The sequence below is a fragment of the Calonectris borealis genome, chromosome 21, assembly GCF_964195595.1.
Source record: "Calonectris borealis chromosome 21, bCalBor7.hap1.2, whole genome shotgun sequence".
Classification (NCBI taxonomy): domain Eukaryota; kingdom Metazoa; phylum Chordata; class Aves; order Procellariiformes; family Procellariidae; genus Calonectris; species Calonectris borealis.
The window spans coordinates 12,772,055-12,784,946 of record NC_134332.1 but is presented as its reverse complement, the minus strand read 5'-3'; the positions used below and the strand labels follow the sequence as shown (position 1 = coordinate 12,784,946).

The 12,892-nt window shown below is 39.2% G+C and overlaps 1 protein-coding gene and 1 long non-coding RNA gene across 3 annotated transcripts; one reads left to right on the top strand and one right to left on the bottom strand.

Moving 5' to 3' along the window:
- Positions 1-17: 17 nt before the first annotated feature.
- Positions 18-6,201, top strand: LOC142091518 (uncharacterized). The gene is made up of 3 exons (XR_012676837.1): positions 18-254; positions 764-825; positions 5,759-6,201. It is a non-coding gene; the product is annotated as an uncharacterized LOC142091518 (long non-coding RNA).
- Positions 1,680-12,881, bottom strand: ZBTB43 (zinc finger and BTB domain containing 43). Of its 2 annotated transcripts, XM_075170934.1 has the most exons (3): positions 12,725-12,867; positions 10,092-11,913; positions 1,680-8,516 (listed from the first exon to the last, which is right to left on the bottom strand). In XM_075170934.1, the coding sequence occupies exon 3, from the start codon at positions 8,491-8,493 to the stop codon at positions 7,099-7,101; it is 1,395 nt and encodes a 464-aa protein (XP_075027035.1). In that variant the 5' UTR covers positions 8,494-8,516; positions 10,092-11,913; positions 12,725-12,867; the 3' UTR covers positions 1,680-7,098. The 2 variants fall into 2 exon arrangements, with proteins under 2 accessions (XP_075027035.1, XP_075027034.1); XM_075170933.1 differs by lacking the exon at positions 10,092-11,913 and having other exon boundaries at positions 12,725-12,881.
- Between the last annotated feature and the right edge of the window lie 11 nt (positions 12,882-12,892).

Sequence of the window (12,892 nt, the reverse complement as noted above, 5' to 3'; positions counted from 1 at the left end):
CCTCGCCGGGCCCCAGGCCGCCGCGCGGCTCGGGACCTGCCCGCCCCCGCGACTGAGGCTGACGGCGCGGAGCCCGCGGGGCCAGACGCGCTCCTAGCGGCCGCGTTCTCCGCGCCGCGGAACCTGGGGCCCGTACCGGGTCGAAGTCTCCCTTGCAGCACGGCTCCCCAGCGAAGACGCGAGAGAGTTTGAGCTTTAACTGCCTAGGCAGGCAGATCCCTTCCTAGAATTCTCACAGCCTTCAGCTTCATAAGGTAACGTGCGTTCCACCTGTAGTGGAGAACTTAAAAACGTGAAACCAAAGCATTAGAGATTACGATAAACAGCTTAGCATTACATCAGAAGCACTCATTTCTGGAACGGCACCACCTCCTGCATTTTGAGAGACCAATTTTTTTGTCCCCAAGTCTCGGGCATACTTCAGATAGCAGACCCATCTCGGTGCACAGAGATGCAGTAAGGAAGTTTTTGGGAGCAGACCCCTCCAGCTGTGAACTACCACCTTTATTGAACAGCTAAGTGAGGAATTAAAAAGTTCACCTGTGTTACACTCTCCTTATAACTTACACAGATTGCTTTAGCAAGCACACATGTATTTTTTGAGCTTATCCTGCATATGCTTGTAGTTTATGTGGGGCAGTGATTCACTGTTTTACCAGACAGTTCATGTACCGCTTGATAAAAGTCAAGTGACTGGTGCCAGTAGGTACCGCTGGGATATCCACGTGCTCTACCTTTGGACATGGCATTTTGTCTTCCGCAGGTATGTCCTTCGCTCCCTATAAAACATATGGAAGACAGTCTTCAGAAATCAGGCGCTGAATGGTAATCAGATAAAGGAGCAGCCTGGGGGACCATCCTGATCAGGGCATAAATAACAAATAACAGACACACAAACAGTATTTATTCACTCATATAAAAGAAAATCAAATGACTAATTCTGAACAGACAGGATACTTCGGGCTTGTTCTTACGTGCATTGAGTAAGTGTAACCAACAGCAATAGGAAATGAATTTGCTTGTACCATACTCCATTTAAAGTTGCTGAAGACTGAGGAGTATGGTATACAAATACTGATTTCTACATCAATTAGCTGAATATACTTTAAATGAGAGTGAGCTCATATTTTGTTTAGATAGCAAGTGTAAAATTGCTGAGTAAGAAGCATCAGCTATGACAGTGCCATGAGGACTGAACAGATGGAGACTGGACAAAGTAAATTGTTCAGTAAGAGTACCTAAATTTAGTCAGGGAAAGGAAGAATCCTCACAGGAAGATAATGGAAACTTAATCTTGAATACTTTTTCACAGTATGAAATTCCTTTCATGCTTAGACAAGAAAAAAAATCTACATGTTATCTGTACCTACTTCAAATTTACATGTAGGCTTTTTGGACATGCAGTTGCTGCTACTATGAAGTGAGTGTTCTGGAATTTTCCTATCAGCCTGTACATTGTGTATTGCAACTTCTAAAGATCACCATTCTGCAAAAACCAGTTATAATAAAACCTGTTTGATAAATTTGGACTAACATGGGAACTAATTATCTAAGCACCAAAGAAATGGGCCCAATTCCACAAATTCATCAAGCTACTGTATTGTAAAAATCAGTTTTTAGTGTTTTCTTAGGCTACGCTGGCATGTTCTCAGTATTTCAAGAAGACACATTACTAGATACAATTTTTCTTTATGTATTTAATAAAGTTATATATCAACAACTTTTGGATTTATACTTTTGTTTGAGCACTTACTGTTTTGGCAAAAGTGAAGTATTAAATACTAGTACTAGGCATGCATTCCTTTCATTCAAGCTTAAGAAAACATTTACAAAGTTGACAGATAACATTTATTAAAACATGTTATACAAAAAAGGGGTGTGGGACTCTTCTATAAGAAGAAAATACTGAACAGTAACATTAAATTAAAACCATGCTGTACAATTAGGACAGCAATATTTATAGACAAAACTATCCAACCTCTGCAATACAGGCATAACATCTCACAAAATATCAAGATATGCAAATTTACTATTATAAATGACTTGTTTAGAATAAAAACTTATAGCTCATTAAGGAAGATACACTTGACTTGCATAAACAGTTACATTTCTGGAAGAAATATGGAATCCCATGAGTAATAAAAAAAGGAGCAGCAATCGACAGACACAGGCTTCAAGCAAAAATTGGAACTTAACAATTTAATCACATTAAAAATATACCATTTTGTTTTTCCAGCATCTTCCCGTAGGGTACTGACAGTTTACAGCTTATAGCTAAAGAAGCCTAGCTATCCAATGAAGCATTTATATGACAAAACCCCCCCCAACTTTCCTTTGTTGTTTTGAGAAAGGTTCTAATTCTGTTAAAGCAAAATACTCAATATACTGCTCTAGGCTCTCATAATTCAGAGACAAGTCACCTTTCTGGCACCAACGCAAAAGTGTTGAGATAACAAGACCTGACTTGCCTCCATTCTTTCAGGCTCAATAATACAGGGACATCAAGTATTCTTCTTACCATGAGAAATCCAATACATTAGCCTTAGATCATCTGCCTTGCTTTTGGTACGGGACAAAGTTTCTCAACCCCAGAAACACCTCAGATAAAAAAAAGCTTAGACCAAAAATTGTACTGACAGTACCTTCTAGAGTCTACCTGCTCACCTATAAAACAGAAAAGGTAATGTGTAAAAAACAAAACAAAAAAAAACCCCAACAGTGGTGTGTGAAAGAGGAACCTCCTCCCTCAAAAGGTCAGATATACACCTAAGCAGAGATCTTAACCCTGCTAATAGTTGAATTTTTCAGAATGGCAGTTACGCAGATTCCATGGTAATTAACATCTTAGTTGCAAAATGGAATGAAAAGGAACTTAGTAGTACCATTAAGCGTTCTTACCACTGATAGGACAATGAATGGCTTCACAGTAGCAGGAAATTCTGAAAGCCTCCTGTGTGTACAATGATTCTGGTTTTCAGAAGACATTCACTTTACTACAGCCAACAGCGAGCAATATAAAAATGCACAAATGTTTCTAAGCCATATCGTTAAAGGTGATGAAGCTTAAGGGAAGATTAATGAAATTTATCATATACATATGCATTCATATTTTTTATATATATATATGGATTGCTTCCCTCCTCCCCACAAACAAGAAATAATTTCCTGTATCTTGAACAAGACCACTCCATTAGCAAAGATTAAGAGCTTGACAGAAGCTGCATATCTTGGTTTACTATGTACAACTGTATTGGCCATAAATTGCAGGGTTTCAGTAGCAGGGGGCTGCAAGGGTGACATGTGGCAAGAGGTTGCAAACTGCCCTGTGCTAGTCAAAACAGGTTTTAGCCTGCTCTGAAACAGATGTAAACAATCCATTTCGTGCCAAAACTTCAACCAGAGGTGCACACAGTGCCTCTTGCTTAAACATATTTAAGAAAGAGTGGCAGCTGCTAGCAAGAGGTGCAGGGAGACACGTAAGGAGAAGATACTCCTGGGGAAGAAACACATGCGGAGAAACTGAAGAGCTGCTCTTGGGAAAACACATGGAGAAGACACTGAGGACATGGATAGAGACATTCACAGAAGGACACACTCCATGCCTGAGGAGATTAACTTCTGAGGTGACTTTGGCCTATAGGTAAGCCAGAGGAGGTACACCTCTAAAGTAACTGAGGCCCATAGGAGACCCAAGCTGGAACAGGCACATCCCTGAAGGGACTATGGCCTGGTGTCACCATGACACTGACCAACCCAGAGCAGCAGAGGACACCCACTAAGAAATGAAAAGCATCAGACAAGCCAGTATGCACATAAGCCCAACCTCCTGTGTGATCTATCATGTCCCTAAAAGAACTGGCATGGACTGAGTGCCACGCTCAGTGAAAACAAGGGGAACAGACTACAAAGGCAGGGAAGAGACTTAAGCTGAGCCTGAGGAAGGAGGAGGAAAGATGTTTCCTTAAGTGTTTAAGTAACTTTTTGTTCTCTTTTTCCCGCAATACCTGAATCAGTGATTAGAAGTTTGTCAAAGGGCAGTAAATTAAATTCAGAAAAAACACAAGTCAACTGTTTTGCCTGTGATAAAAGTAAGGATTTTAGACATGTATCTCAAGCTTCCCTTAAATCATCAATCCTCTCAACTAGATTTCACAACAATCATAGTATTTTCCTGCAATCAATTGGTTTCATGTAAATTAACATCTGAAAGCCAAGTGCTACAAAATCAGTGGAGCAACATTTGTTGGACTTTCAAGACAATGTCATAATATGGGGTAAACCAGTCATAGGCAAATATTAAAAAGTTACTATTCATGTTAAGTCATTAAAAAAGGACATGGTTCTATAATATGACCTACTGGACCTGTTATAAAACCTTTAAAGTGTCTCTCGCAGTACATTTTATTTTAAAGCTTTATTTCAAAGTAATCTAACTGCAAATAGGAGTAATGTTTAACTGTGAAGTGTCCCATGTAACAGTCATTCCAAGCTGGTAAAAGAAACAGTTTTGCTGGCAGCTCTGTAGGATGGTCTGGGTTTAACAGAAATCATTTTTTGCTTGACCATGGCTTTCAGCCTGGTGTTTCTGACCAGCCTTTTTTATGGTTAAATGGGAAGAGGCACCCTTAACCTTTTTATGCAACACTGAAGTGACAATTTGAAAGGGGTTGAGAACTAATGTAATATACAAGATCATTCCTGAAATGAGTATGAGAATATCTTCCCTCAAATGTGATGATGGTACTTGCAGAAATGACACCCTGTATGTAGTAAGGCCTTGGAGAATGGAAAAATAGGGCCGCTGAGTGCAAGAACTCTTTCCTCTACACTCATGTAAACCGGCAAGCATTATAATTTTTTTTTTTTTTTAATATTAAAAAAGACAGTGTTAGCAGTGTGGAAACAAACCATAAAGGGAATATAATTTCTAAGTTTAAAAAACATACTTATAAAGTTTTATGGTTTGTTTGGTTTTTTGTGTTTTTTTTTTTTTTTTAAATACAAAGTGCTTCTATACATTAAGCAGGTTACAGTGTTAGTGAGCAAATCCCTGTTTAGTTACCTTGATTACAAGGGTTATATATGGCCACCATGGTATATTGTAGAGTTCAATTAAGTGCTAAGAATAGGAACTCTGTGGTGCTGACCATTCGTGCCCATTGCCAGCAATGGGTTCATCATATTTGGGAATATCTGTTTTAACAAAATTCCGTATGAAAAAATATCTGAAGCATTAGAAGATTAAGAATTAAGAGCCTCTTAAAAAAATTAAAGTTTGTAAGTAGAATGCCAGAAAAGAAGTTACAGTAATTACAGCCCACTGAGTAGTAAACCCCCAGCTTGTAACAGACATTCATGTTCAGGATACAGTTCAGTCGTATCTTAAGACAATTTGTAACTGGGAGTTCAAAAAAGCATGTAAATAGTAATTATCTTTGTGTGGTTTTGCTTCAACATACAGGATCATCTGTTTAAGTACGTTATCCTGCATATTGCAGTATCTAATACATAAATTGGGGCCAGACAGGCTTAGGCCTTCGATGCTGGATAACTTTTTTCCCTACGTTACCAGCACTGTACTTGGACATGACTTCTTTCTATTATAGTCTATGTATGCTCTAAAGGCTCTTTCCTTATTATAATATGTTTCAGTAAACTACAAAGAAGGGTTAATTGCTTTTGCATAGGACTGCATTAAGCTTTCAACCCCAAAATCCTGTTGCCACCTTTACAATTGATGCATTCACTCTACCTGCAGAGCTGGCAGCATCTCTCAGAACTACAAACACTCCTCCGTCTATCTCCAGGAATGAGAGCCCAGCATATAGATCCTCATCCTAACGAAGCAGAAGTGCCACTTTCCCAGCAAAAATCCAGACTTTGGATATGAGCATGGTGCCATGTTCTGCAGTACCATTAATAGATCCAAATACCACACTTTCTACTTTTTCCACAAGCAACTTCATTTGAAGAGGTAAACAACTCCGGCTGCTTGTGATCACACATAACCAGTCACAGTAGTTCAGTACCAAGAATCTGTATTACAGTTCTTACTTTTCAAAGAGTAAAGAATTAAAAGTATAAATACCTATCAATGACTAAATCATTTTCCTAAAGCAGGTTTCTAAAACTAGATAGAAGTTCTCAAAGAAGTTTTTGTACCAATAAAAAGTCAATTCATGAATCCACAGAGTTTGGTACTTGCTACTGTAGTAAGCCACAGAAATCTGAGCAGAAAACTACAGTTTAAATGTTTGATTATTTTGGATAAGTTCCAAATGTTACATCTTACTTTTTTTTTTAAAAAGGATACTTAATTACACACACTTCTAGAGGCTCTCACAATGTAGCAATCAAAATCAAGTCAAGCGTCATACAGCATTAGACCCTAGAGGAGCAAAGACAAATTATACAGATTGAAGTTTATATAGTGCTCAACTATATTTAAGCACTTTACAGACTCTAAATAGAAATTGGGCACAAAATTAGACAACATTTGTTTTACTGAAGATGGATAAAAATGGAAGACAGATAAAGGAAAGCCAAACCATCTTTAACACAGCCTTTCATTAAGCAATACAGCAAAGGCTATTTAATGATGTAGACTATCTAATGATGCATGTTAAGTAGGTTGGCAGTCTCCAGTTTGAGGTGGAATTCTAATTTTTTTCATTTAAATATGAATCATATAACCTGGTTTGATCATCCTAGTTCTCTTTTTCATTAAGTAGGGCTGCTTGAATTCATGCTTCATGTAAGTATTTGCAGGATTTGGGTCAATTTAGAGCTGGGTTTTACTGTGAATTTAGAAGACTTAGAAAAACAACAGGGCTTCTAAATACTGCTGTGATTACAATCAATGTCACAAAGACCTTACAGACCTCATTTTGCAAGCACCTTTCAGATTAACCATTTGCACTTCACACATCAAATACTTGGAGTAATACTGTGGAAAATAAAATATACGTTTGGTCTGCTTATACCAGCATAATCATTAAAACTTGTTTTTTTGAGAATTTACAATAGCAAGTACCAGACATTATTTGCATAATTAGTTTATTTTTCTTACTCTACTAAACAAATGTAAGGACTAATGTCTTAGTTCATCTCAGTAGTACTCTGCTCAGCTTTAGAAGCTTGATATGACTTGGTACAAGAGGTCACATGCCGATGAAAACTGTCCCGCCACATAAATCTTTTCCCACAGATGTTACACTCATATGGTTTTATGCCTGTATGAATTTTCATATGGCCTACAAGATGGTGTTTCATTTTGAATTTTTTACCACAGACACCACAGCCATAAGGTCGAAGACCAAGGTGCATACTCATATGCCGATCTCTCTGACTTTTGTGTGTAAAGCTTTTACCACACTGACAAGGATACAGCTTATCAGCATGTGAGAATCCAGTGAGGGACGTTTCTTCTTTAATCCCCGTAGCCATTTCAATGCCTTCACCATAGCCTGCTGCTATCATAAGATCCTGTCTGTGAGCACTTAAATTTCCATCTGCCCTTTCACCAGAAAATTCTTCCATAGAAGAGCCATAGAAGTCTACTTGTTCATCATAATTACTTTCATCTGCCTGTTCATCAAATTCTGCTTCCATCTTTTTGTCACCTATATGAAAGTCTTCAACACCTGAAGACTGGATTGAATGATCTGCCTGAATGGCATTCATGGATTCAGAAACTTGGTGTTCATCATAAGGATTATCAACACCTTCACAGTCTTGTTCAAACCTTTCTGGTTTCACATGGATCCACCGCTTGTGAGACATGATGCTGGGTTTGCTATACATAGGTCTGGTATACTGATACTCTGCACTATCACTAGTTCCTTCTTCACCATCCTGACTTGTCATTCCAGTGCTAAGTCTATCATGTTCTGTTGAAGAATTACTGGGAAGGTACTCATGTTCTGTCAGTTGACATGACAGTTCGTCTTTAGAGCTCTCTTCTTCATTTTCGCCATCCCTTAGTTCCTGCACTTTGTGGAATTCCGTCTGTCCTGCAGAGCCAAGTTCAAACGTTTCAACAAGGCCATTGTAACTACTACTGCTTGGGGACTGATGATCACTGCCATGGTTCATCTTCTGACACAGAACTGTTGGGTTCCCCTCTAGCACTTCAGTGCATTTATCCACTACGTGCCACATCTGAAGGAAACTTGCTGCTGTCAAATAACTAACAATTTCTGGAGCAGGCATTACCAGCCGACCAGTATAGGTAGACAGAAGAATGTTTTCAAATACTCTGGGATTCATCACATCAGGCAGGACTATTCGCCTGCTGTTTTTCAGGAGAACCTGATCACAGAAGTAAGGTGAACTAGCTGCAAGAACCGCTTTATGGGCTCGGAAAAGATGGCCCTGAACTACAATGGACACATCACATAATTGTCCTTGCTGGCGCTGCTGGTTTAACTTCTGCAAAATGGTGCTAGAAAAATCTGGAAATTCCACTCGAAAAGAGCTTGACCCAGACTCCATTTCATTACAAATTTAGTGTTGTGCTGCAAGAAAAAAAAAAAAAAAATCAGAAATTCTGCTTAGTATTGATCCTTCCATTTCCTTCTACACTTTTTTCTTTAACAAATAACAATTAAGCAGAATCATATGGAACTCACCCAACATTTTCTGGAACCTATGTCACTACTGTACTTCTATTTCTCCTACCCCACCTCATTTCTCTCTTTTCTGAAAGTTGTTCTGAGGTCACAAAGTGCTATGCACATTTTGTCCTGTTTCTTCTATCCAAGAGGATTCACCAACTATAGCAGGAGCTACAAACAGCATGTTACCCAGTTGAGATAGTTTAAGCATTTCAAGCATGAGTTTAGGATAACTGAAACAGTTATTTGATGAAATTATAGCACTAGAGGATGTCCCAGAGTTTATAACAGCATATGAAAGATTCTGCATTTCAACTGCCAACAAAATTATCTCATCAATCCCCCAATAAAGACTGACTACTTTTATGAAATATTCCACTTTAAATGAAGTTTTCAAAAGCCAACATAAGGCAGCACAGATAGAACCCTAGTGAGAATAAGGCTTATGACTATTCTAGTGATATTTCCCTGTTGTTTTATTAACTGAAAGGTGGAACAGCAACATCTTGTACAGTTGCAGGACTATAATCCAATATTTTAATTCTGAGCTTTTTCAGATGTTATTATAACATTCGTTACTTTAAGAAAAACCTTACAGAATTTAAAATGTTAATCAGGCTAGTGATACCTCTGCTGTACAGAATTTTTTCTGCATGTACCTTGTATATTTGTAACAATGCAACAATTATATGCTAGAAGCTCAGCTAAAAGCTCGCAGATTTTAATGCTTGTATTCCCACATGATCCAGATGTCTTATTACGAAGTTAACAGTCTTTTAAGCAGGAATACAATTCTTTAAAATGTCTACTTTAAATTTTAAATTGAATATGAGATAAATTTGCATGTTATTATCATTAGAAATAATGACAGAAATTTAAATGTAACTATGAAAGACCAACATTAACTGCCTGAATAAGTTAAATTTGCGCAATTTTTCAATTTGATAACGTGTAAATTGAATACAGTGGAATTCCAGAAGAGCCATGGAGTAGCAAGCAGTTTTCCTCTGTCAAGTTCTGTTTCTCATAAGTGGGGAAGTGTCAAAGTTTTAACAGATGGGGCTGCACACCTGAGAGAGAATACTTAGTAAATTAGCGGATAGCGTATACATACAGAATTTAAAGCACTTTGTTAATATGGTGCAAAAATAGAATTTGCATTACAAACAGTTGGAGGACTCTGAAATTAAAATACTTCTATGGAAATACGGAATCGAGAAAATATGCTTATGAAGCCCTGCTACAGAGAGCCTGTACAATAACCATTGTACTTTCCATACAGTTATGTAACCATCAATAGAAAACCGTTCATTTGGTGCACTGTGTTAAAATGCTGGCACATCGGCACAAATGTGTGACTGCTAAGTGCAGAAAAAGCAGCAGTGTTTGCTTACAAAATACAGATTACACAGGAGTGATTATGTAAGTCACTCAATGTTTAATCAACAGCTCATGGTTACATAATCCCTTCCTTACCATTTTGATCTGTTTTCCAACTCATATTCTTGACAACTCTCCCCCACTCCCCAAAAAACTCAGTGTTCCATCTCCAAAGTTTCAGAACTAGAAAAGGATAACAAGCATATGCAGCATAGGTGAACACAGATTATTCACTGTTATCTCACATAAAGGTGACTAGGGTTTCCATAGAGAAGAGATTATGGGAGTCAGAAAGCCATCAAGACTTTTCAATAAATACAGGCCCAAACTCCTTGCAAACATTGAAACTGGCATCTTCTGCAGAACTGTAAAGATTATGCTTTTAAATTTCCTTTTAATTTTTCACTAGAAGCATGGTATCAATGCAGCTCTCTAATGAAGGTCTCTGAAGAAAACAGACTAGGAGGAATAACCTGTTATTTATGAAACCCATTTGTAACCATAAATAATCACAGCAACATAGTCAAAAGAAAAAAGGTACCTTTTTTGACCAGTTTCCTTCTTTCTTCAAATCTTACACTAATTTCCAATGCTGGGCAGCAGGAGGAACTGAAATGACTGAATAACGCTCCCACTGGAGGACAGTCAAGTGACTAAAAATTTCATAGCACCGTAACCTGCTGTATACAGTCACATTCACTTTTACATTTTCATAAAGTGTTACTGTTTTACTGGTTGAAACAACTGTCTAACTTAAGAGGTGTTTACCAACTACCTCGGGATCCTCAGATTTAAGATGAGAATCAGTCACTATTTTTTTTTTTTTTTTAAAAAACACTTGGTGGCACAAGGCAGTTTTCCTACAAGTTCTGCCTCACATAAATCATGGGTGAGCAGTTACGTTCTGCTGAGACAGTAACCAAGATGCATCAACTGAGGAAACAGCCCAAAACTTGCAAATCTAGCACACCACTACTTTCAAGTGCTTTGACTAACAGTGTTATGAAAGAGGAAAGCCCTTTACATCACAAAGCATTACTCCTCAGAGAGTCCTCACCTTCAGTCCTCACAGCTTGCTTTAAGTATTTGACAAGCTAAAAATGATTATGCATATCCCTGAACAAGCTTCTTGAGATGTATTCCCAAAAGTATATGGAAATTTTCACATGAAGGTGCAAAACAGAAAACAGCATAACTTCCTCACCTTTTAAGTGAAATAAAAAGTCTAGGAACAGTAATCAACTCACCAGAAGTGAATTACCACAAACTGTCATACCTCAAGTGTAAATGTGGAATTTGGATTGAATAGTACTACATTTATAACCTCGCTGTCATTTAACCACTTTTAGCTAGTCCAAAAACAATCTGTATGATTGTCAATATAAACGGGTCAGTAGTCTGAATGGTTCTTGATTTAGTAAATCCAATGGAGTATTAGAAACAGCAGATTTTTAAATTGCTTCCTTGAAAAGGAACCTCCGAGAAGCTTGCAATTCAGCTGATCTTCTTCAAGTTGTGACCTACATAATAGCAGAAGATCATGTTTAAATTTACTGTCTTCAGTACTCCTCCGTTTTTTTCCTCAAAGCATCAGCCCTGCTATGTACCCATACAAGCAATCCACTTCAGGAGACAAAGTCAGCTACTGATGTTTTTCCAGAGAGTAACAGAATACTATGCCTGCCAGTTCAATCGTTAATTTTTCTTTCCACTTTCCTTAAAACAACTTGACAACATTATTTAAGTATTTCAAACAGTTATCTTATACCTGGTGTACATTATAAGATATCTACTTTTGTTAAACAATCAGATTTTTTTTATATAGATGCAGTTCTTTACCTCCTTTCAATATTCTCAGACTTAAGACTATTTTTCAATACTTGCCTACAAAAAAGATAAGCCTTCAGGATACGTTCAACTGAAATTTAGAGAGAGAGACATATTTATAGACCTTATATAATTACTACTAGTCCAAACTGCCATCTTTCAGCAAGGACTCAGCATGCCACCACAGAAACAATTCCAGGTGGGAGCAGACTTTTATATATTTTAAGTTCTCATTAAAACCAAAGCCATCAAAACATAAATAAAATACTTTCTACTAGTAAAGCCATACATGTCAAGAAAACTTTGTTTTTCCAAAGAAGTTTCACTTCTTCCTTTTACAATCCGTTCTGCTTCTGCATTTTCTTTATCCTGACTCATAACGAACAGTTTTTCTGTTTTGATAAAAAAAATTAGTCTCCATGCTGCAACACTGAGCAAAACATACACGGCACATTTACAAAACACACACAGCACTTTAAAAAGTGCTAGTAAGTAGTTACTTCTGCTCTCCGTACACAGAGCTTCTGAAGAAATTAATCTCTTACATCTGCCACAGCAGCACCTCAGAACGCTGCAGCATCAGCTGCCGCGGACGCGCCGCTGGGCCCTGCCCGGGAGGCGTTACAGACTGCGGTCGCAGGTCCGGCCAGGCCCCGCTGCGGGCGGACCCGCCGACCGGCTCTGCCCGGAACAGACCGGGTCCAGCACCCGTCTCCCGGCCGCCTCCCGCGGCTCCTTGGTCCGCCGGGAAGAGCCGCTCCGGCCGGGAAGCGGCGCGGCAGCCCCCAGGCGCGGCGGGGAGAGGGAAGGCCTCACTCGGCGCCCCGCCCCAGCGCGGGCCCATAGAGCCAGGCTCGGCGGCAGCGCGACCGCCCGCGGACCACGAGCGGGCAGCGTCTCACCTGCGGGCCCCGGAGTCTCTCGCATAGCGGGATGCGACCCCACCCCAGCGCTCGGTGCGGCCGGCACTCCCCGCGCCCCAGCCCGGCCGACGCCGGAAGCAGCCCCCCCTTCCTGCGGAGAGCTTCCGCATCCCGGGCACATGACGGCCCGGGTCAGCCCTTCTCCTT

What these genes read in the sequence shown, in the direction of transcription:
- ZBTB43 (XM_075170933.1), bottom strand. Translation starts at nt 8,493, where the DNA reads ATGGAGTCTGGGTCAAGCTCTTTTCGAGTGGAATTTCCAGATTTTTCT.